This window comes from Carassius gibelio, chromosome B24 (assembly GCF_023724105.1).
Source record: "Carassius gibelio isolate Cgi1373 ecotype wild population from Czech Republic chromosome B24, carGib1.2-hapl.c, whole genome shotgun sequence".
Classification (NCBI taxonomy): domain Eukaryota; kingdom Metazoa; phylum Chordata; class Actinopteri; order Cypriniformes; family Cyprinidae; genus Carassius; species Carassius gibelio.
In genome coordinates this window covers 19248084-19270051 of record NC_068419.1, presented here as the reverse complement: position 1 = coordinate 19270051, position 21968 = coordinate 19248084, and the positions used below count along the sequence as shown (strand labels likewise).

General features: G+C 37.4%; 1 protein-coding gene across 2 annotated transcripts in view; it reads left to right on the top strand.

Annotated features, from left to right (window-relative positions):
• adarb2 (adenosine deaminase RNA specific B2 (inactive)) overlaps window positions 1-21968 on the top strand; it is a 152335-nt gene that overhangs the window by 125661 nt on the left and 4706 nt on the right. The window contains exons 5-9 of one of the 2 annotated variants that reach the window (XM_052595757.1): window positions 9382-9550; window positions 11851-12002; window positions 12312-12480; window positions 18272-18453; window positions 21404-21585. In XM_052595757.1, coding sequence (XP_052451717.1) covers window positions 9382-9550; window positions 11851-12002; window positions 12312-12480; window positions 18272-18453; window positions 21404-21585 — 854 coding nt within the window. Of the gene's footprint in view, window positions 1-9381; window positions 9551-11850; window positions 12003-12311; window positions 12481-18271; window positions 18454-18543; window positions 19612-21403; window positions 21586-21968 lie in introns of those variants that run through there. The other variant, XM_052595758.1, reaches the window with a different exon arrangement.

The following is a 21968-nucleotide window of genomic DNA, read 5'->3' as shown; positions in this document are numbered from 1 at the left end:
TTTAAATGGAGGGAAAAACTGTTTATAAAAATACCTGTGTACGTGTGGACATGGCCTTACTTGATTTGTTAATAGATTAATAGGCATAAAATTAAATGTTAGGGGTTTGTCTAAACAGAATAAATAAAATAGGATAAATAACTATATATTAGTGCTGGGCAATGATTATTATATTTTTTTTTTCGTGATTAATTGCATTATTGTATGCAATTAATCACATTATGCACAAAACTAATAATGCATTTAAAAGTAGTGTGATAACATTTGGTTTTCAAACACTTTAAACGAATAAGGTGCTTTTTACTGCAGTGTTCCTTTTACATAGTAACAGTTAAAATATTTTTTTTTTATTTCTATATTAAATTAACATTTTTATAGAAAATATTTGCTAGTTATAGAAAAACAAGTTATGCTCCGAGTCCAGAGCCTCGATCAATACACTATAAAGGACACGTTCCTATTAGAGACCTGCACGATCACGGGACAACACTTGTTGGGCAGGTAGAGACTCGTGTGTGCAGGATATGGGAGAATAACAAGGATGTGCTCACACTAGGCAATCTTAGCCATGCCGGAGTGTGTTTCACCTACAAAGTCTGGTTCGTTAGACTAGTGTGATCGCTCCATTTAGCAGTCCCTAGCTCTGTTGGAAGAGGTGGGCAAGAGCATGGTTTAGTTATATATAGATCAGTGAGTGTGAGCGCTAACCACACCGAAGTGCAGATGCATGCTTCTGATTAGAGCTGTAATTGAGCCTTAAAAGTTAGGCCCGACAGGACCCGAGCCCAACAGGTTTCGGCCCAAGCCCGACAAATACATTTTGATTGACAGCTTTTTAAAACCCAGAACCCATTTACAGCCCGACATTATTCAAATGTGTGCACACACACAGCTCTTTTTCCTTTTGTCAAGAATGAGTCATTTATACTTGTTTTAACATAATTTATTCATAAATAACGTAGACAATAAGCCACTTACAAGTTGGAATAAAGAAATAAAATAAGTCCTCTGTTGCTTCGTCACTAGCAGCTGACATTTAATAAAAGAATAAGGCCAACATTAGCGTAAATACTCTGTCCACATTATGCATTTAAGACACAATGAATATTTAGTTATCATTTAGAAAACCTTTACTCACAGAGATTAGGCTAACCCTGCATGTTTTTGTGGAGGAAATAATTGAATCCACTGTAGATGTCTTCAGCGCGTTCCTGCGCTCACTTATGGTGCATCATTATTCACTCATTATTGTCATTATAACTTTCAAAACATTTCCACACCTCAGACTTTGCTTTAATTGCTGGTGCAACCAAAATGTAATCGCCAGAGGCAAGCCTCTGTTACACCTACTCAGCATCCATTTTCGCATCTTTCTCGCGTTAATCGAAACACATTACATGACCGTTCGTTTACCTCGTAAACCAGAGCGCAAACCCGAGCCCGCTTAAGATGATATAAATTAAGCCCAAACCCGACCGAACCCGTCGGGTCCCATCGGGTTCGGGCAAAGATCTTCAGCTCTACTTTTGATACATGCTGCATGATTGCATGAATATTTCTAAGTGGCAAAAGCGCTAGACCTGTAAAGCAATTTATTGTGAGAGGGACATGTGTTACCACGTCCCATACAACTCAAAATAATAAACTGCAAAGTTAACGAAATGATTCACTCCATTGTTTTGAGCGAGAGCGTCTCTCTGCTTTCTTCACGTGCTTTTGGAAACTTCCTATTTCCAACTTATAAAGTCATGATTACGAACTCATTGCATTCTTTTCTATTAAAAATAACAGTGGACAGTGGTTTGTGAATGTTAATGCTTAGCTATATATAATGACTAAACCTTTAACTAAAATTAAAATGAAAACCAAGCATATAAAATAAAATATTCATAATATTAATAGTATATCTCTACTAAAAATCTCTTTGATAAGATGCTAAGAAAATAAGTCTAAGAAAATAAAAATTCAATACAAAAATAACAGGGATACTTGCACTATCCATATTTATTGAGGTATTTCTACTGAAATATACAGTATATCCCGCGATTATGAATTAAAACCGCTCCGTTGCCGAGCAGTGACAGGTTGACGTGATGTTTCAGTGTGTTTGTGTAAGACCCAGCTGCAGGCTTTCAGGAGCCATTGCAGGATCAGTATCAAGTTTTTCTTTTGAAGACCACAGCTCATCAATTTAGACTTCAGTGAGATCTGACCTAATCCCTGTCCTCGCTGCTCGGTCTCGCTCTCTTTCTCTTCTTCCCGCTCTGTCTGCCGCACAGTAATTGCGGAGCATGTTTATTAAGACTGTTATCTTCAAAGATCCAGACATCGGTGCCCAAGAATTTGTGGCAGGCGAGCAGACACGCAAACTTGACAGAAACACTGGGGGTTCTGTTCACTGCTCTTTGAGCATCTATTGAATCTTTTAGACTGGTACGGGCACCGGTAGAATATTAATGCGGGTCCAACTTTGAATCGCGAGACTTTCACAGAGGGAGTCATAACCTGAGCGAGAGTGCTCCTCACATGACTCTTATTGGATTATTTCATCTGCTAACTTAAAGGAAACAGACACTGCTTGAATCAGATGGTGTGAATAATCTTCTTTCAACCAGGCACGGTACGGATGCCGGGATTTGGGTTTTGAACATCAGATGCACAGTTGAAGGGCTGGTAAAGGGAACCAGACGTGTCTGCATCTACATTTGGAGAACAGATGATTGTGTTTAGAGCAATTGGGAAGTGGAAGGACAGATTCCCGTGGTGGAAAATGCATTTTAATTTCAACCAGGTTCTAAAAAATTTTATTCTAAAGATGAGGTTGTGTAGTTATGTATACAACAATTACTCCCTGTTCAGCATTTGCCAATTCTGAAATCACAGTTGTTTTTCACAGATATTTGAACTGTTTATGAATGAATGAATTAAATAATGAATTCATTAATTAATGTTGTTTCAACCAAGTGTCCGTGCTGCCTTTGAATTTCAAGTTATGTCAAAGACATAAGACAAAATAGTCTGTCACATTAGTGGTTCAAACATAATTTTAAGAAGCTATGAGAATACTTTTTGTTCCTTTATTGAAAAAATGACTTTGTTCAACAATTTTTGTCCGCCATGTCATCCAAAATATCTTAATTTGTGTTGATGAATAAAGGTCTTATGTGTTTAGAATGGTATGACGGTGAATAATTAATGACAGAATTTTAATTTTTAAGTGAATTATCCCTTTAAAATAAGGCAAGCTGCACATTTTGAAACAAAGTTGAATTTTTTTTTTTTTTTTTTTAATTGAATTGAATTTTTTTTTAATAGTTAACCACAGCTAAAAGCATTCAAAAGTAATTTACTTAATAAAAATAAATGGAGAACTAAAACTTTAACTAAAATTAGAATATATATCCATATATTGTATATTGTATATTTCGGAACATGGAAAAATAATATGAAACCATAATGTGGTCAACTATTATAGAAAATTAGCGCATTTAACTGTTTGCCAACAAGTCAGATTCAATACTTGACAGTGATGACAGTTATTCAGTGTCTTTTTTGTAGATACAGCTCATTCTCTAAGCATATAATTTTATATAAGCATACCATATCTGCGCAAAGGTTTCCATTTCGGTAGGAATTATCTCAGGAAGTTGTAAATGGTGATGATGTGCACCGCTATGACCTTATTTAATATTCAAACATTTTACCATGCAAGAGCAACTTGTAAAGGATCAATTCCTGAGCCTCTTTATTCCTAATGGCATGTAAATGACTTGGTAGACGATGACCTCGGCCATTTGCTTTACCCCTGAAGCAAATATGTTTAATGCAAATGCATCAATTTTCTAAAATAATCACTATCTATGACTTTTTTTTTTTTTTTTTACCAAAATACACTGTGTCCTTTCTTGCCAATCCAATATGGACTTTCCTAGACCTCCCAAGGCAGAGGATGCATAAAACCCCATCTAATGATTCCTTATGATTTGATGGCCTCATGAAGGAGCTGATGAACTGCATTCTTTCCTTGTTTTGCGAAACAAAACTCATTTAGGAAATGCAGGGGTAATGATGCTTAAGTTCATATCAGCATATGGGCTTTCCCCTGACAGACCTCCGCTAGAGTGACCCATGTGCTGATTAATAGTGTCTGTGTCCACAGTGAAACACTCTCTTACCTCTCACTCAATACTGCACTGTCTCTTGACGGTTAGAGCGTCTGCTGTAGTATTGTCTCTGTTGTATTTTATATTATAACAATTGTTATTATAAGAATGATAAGAGTTGCTATTTTAAGATAAATAAAAAAAATTCATAGATTAAGTTCACAAATGTTCTGTTGTCATCGTGTTGCATTGCATTACAGGGCTATGATCATGAAACTAAGCATTTAACATTATGGGGAGTTCTAGAGTGACACCTGAAATTAATATTAGATATTATTTTATGCATTCTGCTATAAAGATCTCACTTTAAACGCTATTAGAATTTAGTCTTACTTTTGGCCATACAATCCATAGCAACTGCATTTTTTAATTGCTGATGCAATTATACATTTCTGGATAAAGATGTTTTTTCCTCCTTGATTATGATATCCATATTTTCAATATACCATACTAGAGAGAGGGAAAAAAAGAAAAACTGATGCATCAAATAAAATACTCAAGAAAACAGTGTATGCAAATTTTAAAAACTATTTTATTTAAAGGTGCAATAAACAGACACATTAAAAACAGTTAAACAAAAAAGTTTATTATTATATAGTATATTATTTTATATTTCAGGCATTTCTTTCTACTTCTAAACAAATTCAAATTTTTGTTAAAGGAAATATTTCATTCCTCCTTTAGGCCATCAAAGATGTAGACGAGTTTGTTTCTTCATCAGAACAATTTTGGAGAAATTAAGCATTGCATCTTTTGCTCTCCAATGGACGCTCTGCAGTGAATGGGTGCCATCAGAATGAAAGTCCAAACATCAGTCATCTAAAAGAAATCCACAAGACTCCAAGCTGTTAACTGACATTTTGTAAAAATGAAAAGCTTTGCGTTTTTAATGAACCATTTCCTCACTAAGACATTTTAAACTTTAAACCAGAATTTCTGAATGAAATATAAGACCATAATCCATAATAATTCTTCCCCCAGTGAAAAAAAAAAATAAATAAATAAAATCCATCCCCATTCACATGAAAAGTACATATGCATCTAGAAGTTTTTATTTTTATTTTTTTTGCTTGTAACCGCTGCTTGATCCATGCATATTTCTCTCCTGAATCAGTTGGGACAACTTTTTTTGGAGAAAACAATATTGTTAACAGAGAACTCATATTTCAGCCAAAAGCAATGGTTTTAAGTTAAAAACGTCTTTATTTTTATTTGATTCGTTTCTTACAAACGTGCAGCTTTTGGCTTTACAATATGTTAATCGGTGGACTGGAGTGGTGTGTATTATTGTGATGTTTAATCAGCTGTTCAGACTCTCATTCTGACGGCACCCATTCACTGAAGAGCATCCATTGGTGAGCAAGTAATAAAATAGGAAATTCTAAAAATAGGAAAAAAACAACCTCATTTTCGCATGGCCTGGGGGTGAGTAAATGTTCACCAAATGTAAATGATTGTGGAGAACAATTTTTAAAGACATTTTGTTTTAAAGACTACTAGATGTTCCACTAATGCGTGTTTTTTTTTTTTGCACACTTGCCTTTGATACTGTGGTGTTCTCTTGTCTGTTCTTTACACAGCGGTCCACTGAAGGGTAAAGAGAACGGCAGTCATGTTCACATCCAGGGAGTTTGTCTTTGTACCCACCTCACTGGCACAATGTGCTTTCTCAGAGATGTTGATGATTATTGCTCTTCTAAAAGCAGCAGTGCCCACAGGCCTCACCACCCCCTCACACCGAGAGAAGAGCCTTTACAACAATTTCATGCCGCTACAGAGAGAAATTACTACACACTCTCTTTTCTTTCTCTCTGCCATCACCAGATTGATCTAAACTATCATTAAATGGAACAGCATGGAGAGAGAACCGGCTGGGAGAGTGAGGTGGTCGGGGCCTTTTAACTTGTTTTTTTTTTCCTGAAGTGTTTTTGCTTTGGGGGATTGTTGAATAAAGATGCCTGAACACAAAACCTGGGCATGCTGGGTCCCTGCTGTGCACTGTACCGATGCATGCTGGGATAGATCAGGTAAGGCAGGTGGAGACTGGGCAGAAACAGCTGGCATTTGTCTTTAGAGTCTGTCTTTGATAGATGGAAAGGTAGAGTTCCTATAATAGTGTGCAAAAAGAAGTGCATAACTCACAGTGATGGTTGTGTGCCGGGCAGCTGCATTGTTTTCCTCAAGGATTTATTTTTCCTGGAGAACCGGGATTCTCTTTCCCTGTATGCATGTCACATTGGACAGCAATGCTATCATTATTGTCAAAAATATAGTGTAATGCTTTATTTATTATGAATGTGTTCTCACACAAATGAAAATTCTGTCAGCAAGGAGATATTCTGAAGAATGTTAATGACACTCTTTTCCTTAAAATGAATGGGAGTGGGAACAAATAAAAATGACAAATAAATCCCAGATTTTTACATGTTGTCATCTATTCCATATTTGCATAATGTTATTCATTCCTGTATTTTCAGCATCATTCCTCCAGTCTTCAGTGTCACATGATCTTCAGAAATCATGAAAATATGATGATTTACTGCTCAAGAAACATTTCTGATTATTATAAATGCTGAAAACCATTGTCAAACTGATACTTTTTTTTTATTTTATTAAATATTTTGTTAATTTTATTTTATTGTATATTTTGATTAAAAAAAAAAGTTCAAAAGAACAGCATTTATTTGAAATATAAATATTTTATATTATTGATGTCTTTGTCACTTTTAAATCAGTTAAATGCATCCTTGCTTTACATTTTTTTTTAAATAATCTGATTGCAAACTTTTGAATTGTTATATATGTAATTATAATGCAGGAGATATCAAAATAAATCTCTGATAATTCTACCTTTTTATGACAAGGTGGTGCAATTCTGCAAAAGCATTCATATGAATTATTAATTTATGATACTGTAATTGTAAAAATAAATAAATACGTTAATCCTTTGAATACCTTAAAAATTAGAATTAAAAACTCCCATGTATTTACAGTTTTAGGAATATATATGGTGTTTTTTGTAGGTACGTTTCCTTTCCTTCCTTTTTTTTTACATGGACCTTATGCTAAAGTTCTCTTTTTTGTGTTTTCCAGAAGAAAGTAAAGCATTTTGTAAAAACGCTTGGCAGAATATCCATTTATGAATGAAATAACCTTTTAAACTCACAGTTTATATGAAAGCATGTAGTGCTCCACGGTTAGAACGTCCAGAAAACCTCATATCAATAAGTAAGGAAAAAATGAGCTATTGACCGCTTCGATCTAGACTTATGGCTCCGTTAGACCCCGTCTCTCTTTTTCTGACTCACGTTTCATCTATTTCTCCTCTTCTCACTGCCTCTCTCTCTCTCTCTCTCTCTCTCTCTCTCTCTCTCTCTCTCTCTCTCTCTCTCTCTCTCTCTCTTTCTCTTCTTGGTTCATCAAGCAGTGAAAGGTGGAAGAATGGATTTCAAAGGCTATGCCTTTAACCCCACCTCAATATTAGTTTTTATTATTGTTATTGCCAGCGAGCCGCCCTGGTGGCGTCCGGGCCACGGCGTGCAATTCCGTCTGGGCCCCGACTGATAAAAGCTCATATGTTGCCTCACGCCTGCAGGTCTACATGAGGCAGCGAACACTAAATTTTTGAAGTGATGGGGAGATATATTTTTTTTTCCAGCACACAGAGCTTTATGGTTAAGCATGCTGAGACATCCGCTCACACGCTTGAGCTGTCCTCAGTGCAGAAATCCCAGTGAAGCCTGTGTGCTCCTGTCGGGGCCGTATCGTGGCCGAGCAGCTGTGAGACAGGTACAGCGGGCCGTGGCAGGTGGAGATGCTTTGTGCCGGCGTTGTGGGTTTCATCTTGCTGTGGCTGATGAAAATGTCACAGAAAAGCTTTGTGCACTGATGACCAGCGCAGCCGCAGCGAGTTAGGAGCTACTCATCCTTGTGTAAAGAACATCAGCAAAGAACAGCTTTTATTGTGAACTACAGCACAATTTGTAGTAGTATCTGTCCAGATAAAAACCTTGTGCATGCAGCTTATCTTATAAAGGTCACATCCTACATGTATATATTTTTGCACCAAAAATGGTTCAAATTTGGTTCCATTTTCTCTCTAATCCTTAAACCAGGAACACTTGATGCAAGTACGCAAATGCAGATTGCGAATTCTTGGCAAATAGGAATAGAGAATACAGTAGAAATCTGAAATATTATTACAATTTAAGACAACTGTTTTCTTTTTGAATATTTTTTTTTTTAAGTGTAATGTATTTCTGTGATGCTCCGCTGTATTTTCAGCATCATTCCTCCAGTCTTCAGTGTCACATGATCTTCAGAAATCATTTTAATATAATGATTTACTGCTCAATAGATATTTCTGATCATTATCCATATTGAAAACAGTGGTGCTGCTTATTTATTTGTGGAAATCATGGTACTTTTTTCTTTAAAAAAAAATAATTTGAAATAGAAATATTTTGTGACGTTATATATGTCCTTACTCTCACTTAGATTCACTTGTATAGAAAACATGGTATAGAAAATGTTTGCACTCAGAAATTGCAAATGGATTTCACAAAAAAATTACAAAGAAATAGCAATTACTGTAACACATTAAATTAAACATTATATTTTCCAACAGAAAGAGTGAAATGTAAACTTACTCCAATAATCTTTGCTTTATTTGCAAATTAGAATTATTATTATTTTATTTTATTATTATTATTTTTTTTTACAGAGTACCTTTAAGACATATAAATGTAAATGACCTCTGTTATGATTGGCTGAAGCCTCTTCACTTGACAACACTTAAGTCCTGTTCCACCAAAGATGATTATGATGAATAAGACGAATTCCCAAAGTCTACACCACAACTATCATAACTCTATAACACAAATACAATGCAGAGGAATGATATAGATGGAATCACTTTCAGAATTATTATTATTATTATTTTTTTTTTTAATAGCTGATGAATGTTAGAAAAAATTGTTAGCCAATCAGGATTCTGCATTAACTAGCTCGAGCATACAAAGTGTCAGATAACAAATCAGCAGTGTGCACATGTAATGATCAGGACATTATCATCCATTGGTTGTATGGCAATATAATAATCACTATAGTTGTCTATCGTTCCTGGTGTGAACGGGAATTTATTTGCAGTATTTATTGGCATTTATTTCCAGTCGGATCCAATATTATGACGCTGTCACGTGTGTTTTGTGCTCTTCAGGTCTGGATCTGAGACAGGCCCAAGTGGTGGCGCTATCGACCGGCACTAAATGCATTAATGGAGAGTTTATCAGTGACCAGGGTCTGGCGGTCAACGATTGTCACGCTGAAATCACCACCAGACGAGCCCTGCTGCGGTTCCTGTACTCCCAGCTAGAGTTACACCTCAGGTAAATGACACATTTATACTGTACATAAAGCTTACATAACCATGAGCACTAACCCAAACCTTACCCACTACGCCGGAAAGACAACACTTAATTTATTTATGAGTCTTTTTACCTTGTCAGGACGCTCCCAGTGGGAGGGTTTGTCAAATTTAGCTAACTTCTGAAGACAAACCTGTACCCAGTGTAAGATGAATTAACCTACACTTACACACACACACACACACACAATGCAGTAACTTCAGTGTGTAAACAATGTAATGTTATGATGCAAAATAGATTGTTTTTTTTTTTTTAAAGAAACCGCTTTAAAAAAAATGACATGAGCAATGAAAAATAACTGCATGCTATCTAAACTCTGTACGCATGTAAAGCATGCACCACACGTACCACAGAGAAAATGACTTCAACTTGTCTATCGGTTTGTAAAAAGAAGTTAAATCCAATTTATGTTAATGCACTTACATTGGAAGTCTGGTAGAAATATGCAATGTGTATTTTTTTCTAAAGCACTTATTTTGTCTACACAAAAGAAATGTGAGTGTTATCTGAGCTGTAAAGACGTATATATTGTCTTCTGAGATGAAACTACTAATTCTGGACAGATAAGCACAGTAAACCGTGTCTTTGTCTGTATCAACCCTTCTGAAAAAGAAGTTTAACTTTATTGAATGTGCACTTGTAGTGTACTTCAAATCTTTAAAGTATATACATATATATATATATATATATATATATATATATATATATATATATATATATATATATATATATATATATATATATATATATATATACTATAATTGCAGATAATATTAATGAAATAAAAAGGGCACTTGTTAATTAGGTTAAACTTTATTTAGTGTCCTTGTTACAGTGTAATTATACATTTAAGTACTGAGTAATATAAATTACATGTACTTAATATATGGTTAGGGTTACTTGCATGTAATTATGCATAATTAATTGTTATTATAATAGTAAGTACATGTAACAAGTGTAACCATGTTTGCGCAAAAGGTTGCAAGGAGTTAGGCAAATATGTGTGTATATGTATATGTTGACAGGCAGGTAGGAGAGCTTATAATAGCCCCCGGACCGAGGGATCTGATTGGATGAACATTTTATGGTCCTACGACTTCCATAGATGATATAAATACATGAAAATACATTTAGAACACTTAACTTAGTGATCACTATCAGATGAGAAGATATTTTCTACCAGCATAACAAAAAAACCTAACTTTTTGAACCTAATCACCCACTTAACTTCCATAGTAAGTACTTTTATCATAAACAAAATATTTGCTCAATTTTCACTCCAAGTCCAAACGATTTACTGCACTAATCAACAGCATGTCACAGATGTTGTCAAGAGAGCTTAACACATATTGAACCTGAACAACTCTCTTTAGAGCTTTACTCAAATAAACACATTTTCTCAGAGAAGCACATTTCACAGGCGACTAAGGACTTGGATGTACGTTCCAAAGTCTTCATTCTTCTCTCTTAGAGAAAACACATTATCATTTGAGTCTGGTCTGGTGTTGGAGGTATCATTGTGCGGCGGCAAAGACTCTAAATGTCTTCCTCGATGTAGCAGATTGCTGCTTAGAAAAGCCTCCTGTAATGTCATATTTGCATATGCGTCTTCCCAGAGTGCATTATCTGCCGCTAAATGGGTCTGGAGTCTAGTTTGGAAGATAAGTCATTACGTTCGGCAAATAAAATACCACGCCGGCCATCGGCACCTTCCTCAGTAGACAGATCTGGTGCACCCTTGACATCACAGGTCGTTTGCCTAATTAGCACAGCTTAGGTGCCAATTAGCGACGATGATGTTTGTGTATGTAATACGCTCCCGGTGCACAGTTCACCTCGTGCACTATTCCAAAACGTCCTTTGTAAGATGTCACAGTGAGGCGTTAGTGCTAATTACAATGATGTGTGTAAAAGTGGGGCGGCTCCGCGGGAAACGCCGTGTCCTCCCTACAGCGGACTAGCTACAGATCATCTGGGTTAAAGAATTACAGCTCGCTGTTGTCTCGGCCATTTGTATTCGCCTTGTTCTGACAGAGTAATGATTTGAGATTGTGTACCAGAGAGAGAAAGAGCGCGCAAGAGGGGAATGTGACAGTGATGGAACTAGCCTTGGTCGCGGCAAGGCCAATATTTGTCTCCTTTGTGTCTTCGGCCCATTATTAGCCGGGAATGTGAGCGGCGAACGCTTTCAGACGGGGTTGTTTCTCATGTCTCCCTTTTCTGTTCTCTCTTCCCGCCTGCGGCCTGCGATCACTCTGAAGCAAAAGGAAAGAGGACTGGGAGCAATCGATCTTCGTACGGCACAAAGATTCCTGTTTGAGACTCCGAGAGAACGTCCTCTTCCACATGTACATCAGTACGTCGCCCTGCGGGGACGCCCGCGTCAACTCGCCGTATGAAATCACCTCCGACTGTAAGAGTCTTCTCTCATCTGCATCATCTCTTCAGTTCGCTTCTGTTTCTAATACAGACTTTTTGAAGTGTCCAGATGCTACGCACTATATATGTTAAGTTTGATGGTTTCAGGGGTTTTAAAACTTAATCCTAAAGGAAAATGTTTAAGGAAAATGTATGTTTTCATCAGTGTTTTGTTGTATTTAAACTTCAACAGAACATTTATAGGCTAAAATATGTGGAAAATATAAATCAAATGTAAATTTTTGATTTAAGTGTATTTTTGAATAAATGATGCACTCAAAGACCTTCAGTATTTCTTTCTCAGTGCACAGCAGCAGACAGTTGGTGAAGAAGTTTCACAGTCACCTCCGGACAAAGATTGAGTCAGGGGAGGGTACGCTGCCCGTGAAGACCCCCGGTACCTTTCAGACGTGGGACGGAGTCCTTCAAGGAGAACGTCTCATCACCATGTCATGCACCGACAAGATTTCCAGGTCAGGAGCAAAAACGGCAACATTTCACATGTTCAAAGAAAACGAAGTAATCAAACACGGGTCTCAGCTTTGTTTCTGGACGTTCCCGCTATGTGAATGAACCATCTGATCCCGTGTGTGAAATAAAGTGTTTTGAATTAAAGTCCACATTTATGCCAGTTCCTATTTCACTGATATTTGGAACCGTTTTCCCCTTGCTACAGTATTTAAATGCAGAATTAGCATTCCATTTCATTTGTATTTCTATTTATTCATTTCATTTAGATTTCTGAATGTAATATATATTTGATTTGTTGTTGTTTTTTAACCTTTTTTCCCCTCACAGAGTAGGCTCAGCATCCCTAAAGCATGATTTGTGGAGTGCTGGACAGTGTATTGATTTAAGGTTTACCTTTATTAGAGGATTAGTTTTTATGAGGAAGAAATAGCTTCGTTTAAACATGCCGACTTTTAAACAGCATTATAATGGCTGAGGGAAAGGTTGGCGTGATATTTGCCTTGAGGAAGGGAGTTATCCAAACCCATGCTGTTTGGGACTGGCATGATCAGTTTTATTGTCTTCTGATGATGCCTGTGCTTTGATTAATAATCCTTCCATAATTAGCTTCTGTATGGGATACGTCACACTGTTAATCTGTGTCCTCATGGGCATTCTCTGTTTTGATATGTACCTGCATTTTATATATAGACTACAGCTTTGTTTTCATTATTTATAAGCCATTTTTCCTCCAGTGTGATTACTCCAGTTTCAGCCACTGTGTTGCTTTCACGCTTCGGTCTCGTTTACACTCATTCCTCACCTTCTGTAAATGTGTGAATCACACTGCCCAGAGATATCACACACACTTCCTCGTCTCCAACACACACAGCTGTGTTTGAGCTGGCTGCCATATGCTTGATTTAATTACCTCCATCAGTTGACTTTGTTTGCTTATGTGAGCGTTGACAACCTGAGAAGTGTGATTGTGAACGTTTCTGATTACTTGTACTGTTAGCTACGCACATTTAAACAGAAGTCAAGGCTGTGATCAGTTAATGGCATGGATTTAGGGTTAATAGGGAGCTAATATTCTGAAAATGTTCTTTGGTATAGAAAGATTCAAATAAGAAGTTTTGCATAAATAAAGTTGGTTTTAGATCCTTTTCCCCCCTTTTTTTGGCATCTTTTAAAGCAGTGAATCACCCAACCCTGCATGTAATGTGTGTATGTTCGACTGGCCACAGGGACAGAGTCACATTAAGGTGAAGCTTTATCCCCTGGGCCATTAATTTGACCAATCAGATTGCATCGGCCAGGACCACACGGGTCTGATTCTATCTGGCTAGGTCATGGTGCGGGGTTAAAGTAATTACTTTAGAAAAAAACACACAGAATAAGACAAAATAGAGCATCCAGATCTTTTTTCGGAGTGCCACTCCTTTTCCATTTTATATCCCGTAGAGTTATCCTGCTCTTTTGTTGAGCCCACAACTCCGAGGGGTCGTTGATCAAGGTCACCATCAAGAAAAGGCTGGAAAAGAGGTTTAGAGTCCTTATAGTCCCTTATAGACCAACTCCATTCATCTCCACTGCCCTCAACCAGCTCACCCTCTTTTTCATCCTTAGTCGCACTCATTTTTTTCATCCCTTCATCATCTTCCCTGACCTCACATCATTATCCTCCATCTCACCCTCCCGCGCTCCTCCACTGCCTCCGTTCGGCCACAGGAAAGCATCTCTGTGATGATGGATCCCTACTGCGAAGTATAATTTTATAAATTAATATTTTGCTTTCAGTAAATCTTTAGATGGCATAACATTTTATTTATATTAGAACATTATATTTCACACACTTTATACCTCTTATTTTCTAAAGAGGAAAGAAATCAATCGGTTTGTAATGTGTACCAGGGCTAAAGCATAAAGGTTTAATAAATACACAAATTTGTATTAAACCTTTAGGCTTTATGCTCGGTACACATTACAAACTGATTGATTTCTTTCCTCTTTAGAAAATAAAAGAGCTTAAAGTGTGTGAAAGATAATGTTGTCAGTGCAACTGTGCTCAACAAGGCAGCCTAAATGACGCAAATGTCTGCTATGTGCTCTGTGGAGTAGTAGGCCCTGCTGGGTTGCATTGAAAGACTGTGATCTTGTATCGACGATAGCCAGAGATATTGTCAAAAACATCAATTATTGGCAATATTGAGAGGATTTGGCATTTGCAATTAATGTAGCCTAGGCCCTTTACTTTCTTATTTTTATTAGGCCTATTACTATTATGAAGTTAATTAAATTTAATTAATTACAAATAATCTGCCCCGCAATATTACGGCATAACTGACACGCTGCGAGGATAGCGAAAGATTAGGCCATTTACTCAATAATAATTGTAAAAAAGTATATTATACAATAATTTATAGGCCTATAATTAAAATATTAACATTGAAGTCATCAAAAAAATAATTTAAATAATAAGCTTTTGCCTATTTCAATCAACGACTTTCAAAAACAACCTGTTTAACACAAAATATGTTTCTTCAATTTTTTTTCCCCCGTGATGTACGGGCCACAAGAGAAATATTAAGGGAATACATTAAAACCGAATATGTGGCGTCAGATGCCAAGAGCTCATTCCATTTTTACTTTCACTTTCTGCATAGCGAATTGACTGAGATTGACATGCACCCGCATTACCCTTGTGAGATGTTTGTAGCTTGCTTATGTGATATCTATTGGCTTCGCCTTCATGACTTATAACAGAAATATTGCGAAGTAAGCAACTACCAACCGTATCAAAAAAACTTACAGAACCGGGACACCACTGTTCTATCGAACTGAACCGTTACACCCCTAATATATATATTCAGTTGTTTATACATTTCAATGCCTCTTGCAGAATATGCAAAAATTTAATAATTTTAACATTCAAAATGTAAACAAAACAAGGTTCATGAAAATTGCTATTCCACATAACAGATGTTTATATATGCAAAATAATAAGACAAAATAATAACTGAATTAATAAAAATGACACCGTTCAAAAGTTTACACACCCTTGAATCTTAATACTGTGTTGCTTCCTGGATGATCCATGACACACTTTCTGTTTTGTGTTAGTTGGTTGGTCCTGAACAGTTCAACTCCCTGTTGTTCATCTGAAAAATCCTCCAGCTCCTGCACTTTCTTTGGATTTCCAACATTTTCTGCATTTTTGAACCCTTTCCAACATTGACTATGATTTTTGTGATCCATCTTTTCACATGGAGAATAGTTGAGGGACTCTTGCATCACTATTTTAAGGTAAAAATGTGATGCTGAAGAAGGCCACAGAATGCATCAGAGGGTGTAAACTTATGTTTATGTTTTAAATGTTATTATGGTGTTTGAATAAGATTAGGTAATTCCCCTGCCTGATTTCTGAGTCTGGATTCGATACAGAAAGCTTCCCAGTTTTGCAGAGTTTTGATAGATAGGTGTTGTTATTGTTCGACAGTAAGGTATGCCGAGCTGATTGAGTGGAGTGGATGTTTAATTAAGTTGATAAGTGCTTTAATTGAAGGCATAAATGGCATGCCTGTGAATATGATCCGTCATATTCCATTTGAGTTTTATGTAGATGAACACATTACTTTAATGGCCTGCCGTTTTACAGCACTGGAGGGGGTGCTGCGAGAGAGCGAGATGGGGGGGTGAGGGAGGTTAGGAGGAGTACGAGGGAGGCTCCCACCGTTACATTTCTACAGCAGCCAGATGGCTTTTCTTGCAAGAGAATTAAAAGATGTTTCTAATTCACAGCGTTGCCTCCTGGGTAAATTAATATTGCAAGGCCGAATCATTTCTATTTTGGCAGAAAGGGAGAGAATAAAAAAATCATTTAGTCTGGATAAGCAGGAGATTCCACGAGCAGATTGTTGCTCAGGTAAACGGATCCATATTTGAGATGCTGGGTGGCAGCTCTTGAACAGCGCTCCATGTTAATTGACTGCTTGCGAAAGCAAAAACTATAATGGCTTATTATTCATGAACAGGGAGAGAGAGGAGCCTGCAATCATTACCGGCATGATAAAGAGGCATTAATTAAGCAAAAGAACAATGATGTAAAAATTAGCTGCTTAATATTTTTGTAAGTGATTGTGCTTTTCATAAATACATAAGCTTGCAGTCCGAGGTTAAAACAAAATGATTATTTTGTATGGTGAGATCCTGCATTCTGAATTTAGCTTGTGATCAAATACAATGCTATCTATCTATCTATCTATCTATCTATCTATCTATCTATCTATCTATCTATCTATCTATCTATCTATCTATCTATCTATCTATCTCTATATCTATCTATCTATCTATCTATCTATCTATCTCTATCTATCTATCTATCTATCTATCCATCTCTTAAACTTTTAATGCGGTGTAGAAACTAAATGTAGTTATTTCAAATGTTTTGTCCATTTTAAACTGGCTGAGATCACAGGCTATCTGTTTTAACAACTTCCACATTGGTTGGGTTAATACAAATCACTTTTAAAGAATAAATAGTCACTAGCAATCACATATTTATTCAGGGAAATGTGGTTTGCGACTGTCGATCACAAGCAGTCTTCCTGGTTAAAGTTGCATCACTGTTTACAAATATGTGTGGGCAAAAATTTTTAATTTCCACTTTATTTGTAATTCCTATGAGAATGACTCTATTATGGCATTTTTAAGGTTCCTAATATTGTTACTGGAACCTCATATAACAGGTTTGCATGCAAGGTCAAAAAGTGCTTCAGGTTTCTCAATATATGCATTTGATATCACCTAATTTTCCAATGATTCTTAAGCTATTAATTCAAAGAAATTCTAAGATTCACTCTCTCTAATAATATCCTTTCTGTGAGCTTACTCCTGCTCTGATTGGTCAGATGGCCCAGTCTGCTGTGATTGGTCTACTGTGTACAGCGCATGTCGGAAAAGATATGCCCAATTGCCATAGTTCTGTAGTTTGAATGCCTGATAGAAAATGTACAAATCTATTATTGATCATATTTACAGGTTTTGATACAGAGGAGCCAGCTTGTCTAAATAAACTGGGGACTGAGCCATCTTTCAGGAGAAAGTGTTTTGTGAATCCCATGTTGAACTCCCCAAGATTAGAGAAGCGGTTGTCAGTTCAACACAAAAAAAGATTGGGGTTGTACTGCTGTGGTACAGTGGAAAAATGCATTTTTACCACTGATTCTTGCAGCCTCATTTATGAGAATTGAATATAAGACAAATTTACTCTCACATAGTAGGACAAAGCGACTTCTTGACATGAGGTTATTCACATGAACAAGCGACAGTGTTTAAGGGTGGGTCAAATTGTTCACAGCTAACCAACGTAGAACATAGACAGACATCATGCTAATGTTTTACCACATGACATGTAACCATCACCGAAGTGGGTTTCGAATTACTGACGACTCGTTTAGGCTGTTCAGAGTTGATTCTTTATTTTGGGACACTAACTTAATCATGCACTTTCGGTTTTTCAACTTTGCAGAACATTTACATTCATATACAGCTACATTACACACATCATGAAAGGCAATATTCGAAATGGCATAATCGGGACCCTTTAAACGGGTGGTTTATGGCCAGCATCTTGCCATTAACACACATTCTGTGTGAGCTGTGCTTCATACATCGTGTCCATGCAGTTCTGCTGAAGTTTCTCTAATGTGTCCGAACCTAAAATAGGCTGTCCATGGATAGAATATTGCCCGTTTTCAAAAGTCTGGGATGGGACGACACCTTTCTTAACTCTCCCCTCTACACTCTCCACAGGTGGAATGTGCTCGGCCTGCAGGGGGCGCTACTCAGTCATTTTGTGGAGCCGGTGTATCTGTACAGCCTGACGGTGGGCAGCCTGAGACACACGGGTCACTTCTCCAGGATGATGAACCACAGGTTGGAGAGAGTCGGTCCTCTGCCAACCTGCTACCACCGTAACCAGCCTCTACTGAGCGGTATGTCCTTTAAACCTTTTCCATTTTCATCTTCTAAAGGTTAGCTAGACTCTAGCTTGGCTTTTTTTTTTGGTCCCTGCTGACCAGTAGATCCCTGTGTAACTGGTCTCACTCACACCTCTCCATGTGGGATTCTAATCATCATCAAACAGCATGGGAAGCTAAAGATGGTGTGAGAGTTATAGAGGCTGTGCTTGTAAACCTCGCTCCCTAGCCTTAAGATGTTCATTAGCGACTTGTTGGCACACCATGTCAGTTGACCCTGGTTTGAATACGTAGGACCAGATTCACTAGCAAACACTAGGTTGTGGGTTTGAATCCAAGGGAAATCTCAAATTTATAAAATATATGGCTTGAAAGCACAGTTAAACCTAAGACCATGCCAATGCTTTAGCAGACTTGACCTTATGCGCACGGAGGACACTCTGTCTCGCTCCATCACTTTGTTAAACTGCTCTCCTGGGCCTCAGTATGGCAGACGGACTGCTCTATTGGATCCACCCATCCTCCAAATCAATCTCATCAAACACCTTATCACTGCTATTGAAGAGGACAGCGATCCATTCACTCTTCCTCTCACGCCCAGTGGGCCGCACATCTCCGGCACGGCCCCTTTGACCACCATTGATGAGCTTCTCTTCCTTTGTCTGGATTCTCTTGTTGGGGAAAATGGGCTGGTTATTTTAGGCATCGCCATCATAAAGGGTGCAGAGTTCCCAAGAAGCGGCCGAGATCTCTTATCGTAAGGGAAGCAAATGACCCCTTCAGTCAGGAAGCTAATATGAGGCTCTCCTCGGTGGTCATACCTAAACTTAACTCTAAGATTAGCACAGCAGACATGTTATCTTAAATACAGCATCGCATTTAGTGTTTTAGCAGCATTCTTGTGTAAAATACTCTGCATGATGTATAGACAACATCATTAGTGACAGTAAATGAAGACAGCTTGAGGGAAAATAAGAATGACTGGTATTCCCTTCAAACTTTTTCTCTGACTCATTATTTGTATATTATCGACTCATTATTTGGTTTCACTTATGCACAAGGGAAGTCATTAAATTGTGTTTTACTAAAATGCAGGTTGCAAATGTTAGATTAAAGCGCCAAACAACAGCATGTTTACAAATAAGGCATATTTAATAAATGTGTGAATATGAAGCTGCTTAAAGTTTGAGAAATATCATTCACATTATGTCCCCACACACATTACATGAGATGAACACTCTGGACATATTTGTCTTCAAGATAAAAAGTTTTATTCTACATGAAGTTTGCAATCTACTGGTCCAAACAGAATGAGTATGAGTGAAAAATAAAGGCTGGTGCAAGCTACATGTATATGAAAGACAATGCATGGAAATCCTTTAGACTGAATTTATCAATGTATTGACTGTATTCAAGGAAGTAAAGGAACAAAACAAAAGACAAACTGCTTTGCGAAGCAGCCAACTTCATACATCCAGGCCAGTAGGTGTCAGAATATAGTCAAGAACTACTCAAATAAAGAAATAATTACTGATAAACAGAACTTACGGAGCACACCTTTAATTAGCTTAACCAAATTACATAACTATCTTAGACCGTAAGACTTTCATAATCGACTAGTCAATCTGCTTCACCAGCTCTGTTGTGCTGATTCACTAGCATAAACCAGATTGAACTAGCAACTGGTTCAGAATGGAGACCCATGCAGATCTAGGTCTAGATGATAAACGAACTGCCAAACTCTTGAATGATTCTCTTTGTTAGCAAAATTCAGACTGTGTATGACTTTACTGAGGATATCCTTTAAATACAGGTCACACACTTTAGCACATCACTTTTAGAAGATATGAAGTGGCACTTAAGAGTAGCCGTATGTCAAACACAGTGATCAGCATCTTGTGTAAAATACTCTGGATGATGGATAGATGACAGCATTGTGACTGACAGTAAATTATGAAGCCTGCTTGAGGTAAAATACAAATTAAATGCTCTATTACTGACACGTAGGGATAAACCAAATGCAGAGTATGAAATGACGCTGTGAATGAGCAAGGGCTTGAGAAAGCAGCTGCAGTTACAGCATAAAAGGATGTGCACGTTATTATAGGAGACTATTTATTCCACCTGTTTAGATGCAGTGAATAGAAAATCTGAGATTTGCTGGAGGATTAAAGGAATAGCTCAACAAAAATGAAAATACTGTCATTTACCAAATGCATATGAGTTTCTTTCGGCTCTTAATGCATTGTTTCTTTCTGGAGCATCAGTGAATGTCTGAACTTTTTTTTAATAGTTGTGTTTGAGTCCCTCAGTGTGAAAATATGGATCTGAAAATCATACAGTCCTTGCTTGAAATGGTTCAAAAGATGCAAAAGATGCTGGAAACTGTTGAATCTGCAGGACCTGGATGAATCTTCTGAAGAACCCCATTAAGAACCCAGGGTTCCCAAACTTTTGAATGGGGTTATTTTAATAAATTCGGCTACTATTTTTGTCTTGTGGACTAAAAGTAAACATCTTTTATGTAAAATATCTTACTCAGGACATGACTAAATAAAAAATAGCATGCGTTTTTTTATGATCTCTCTTATTTTGTTAAAATTATTAGGGGTTCCCTGCACGGGGTTCCCTAACTTTTGCATGCCACTTTATAACAACACTACCGCACTAAAACATCATTGTGTGTCACATATAGCATTCACAAGTCAGCAGTACAGTACATGGGCATGCTATGATACTCTCCACTTTAAGAAAGAAAGAATGCCATGCTAATTGGTGTAGCGATGCGGCAATGATTGAGGAGCCCGAGAGATGCTTTGTGCCTGGAACCAGTGTTTACCTCAAAGATAGCACAGACGACACACAGACATGCTCGCCTGCTAATGAAACACTTCAGCAATCACATGCTAAATAGAACCTCCCTCGAGTGCTTTCTTACCCTCCCTCTCTTTTCTCCTATACACAGGCCTGAGCAACAGCGACTGCAGGCAGCAGGGGAAGTCTGTGTGTTACAGTGTCAATTGGACGGCAGGTGACACCCAACTGGAAGTGCTCAACGCTTCTACTGGGAAGAGAAGAGACTCCGGGGATCCGTCCAGACTTTGCAAGCATGTGCTTTTTACACGTTGGATCAGACTCTATCGCAAGGTGAGCTCACCTTGGTATGCTGGAATAGAATTTGAATGCTTCCATACTATAAAGCAGGCAAAAAACGGTACACAAAAACAGTATTCGAAAACCATAGCTAGATGACCTACCACTTCCGCTGAGATTCTGGACACTGATTTATGAAAGGCAGTGAAATGCTGGCAGCTGGCACTGGTACCACAGGTCACATGACAATAACAACACTGTGGATGTACTGTAGTGTGTCTGAATTTCATTCATGCAACCCATATTCATACGACAGTATATAGACATACTTTTAATGGTAATAAAGTTAAAATTCAAATGTAGTAACTATTCTGACAATATTTAATTTTGTGCGCCCTGATAGTGTTTACATCTTAAATTGTTAGATGACTTGACAT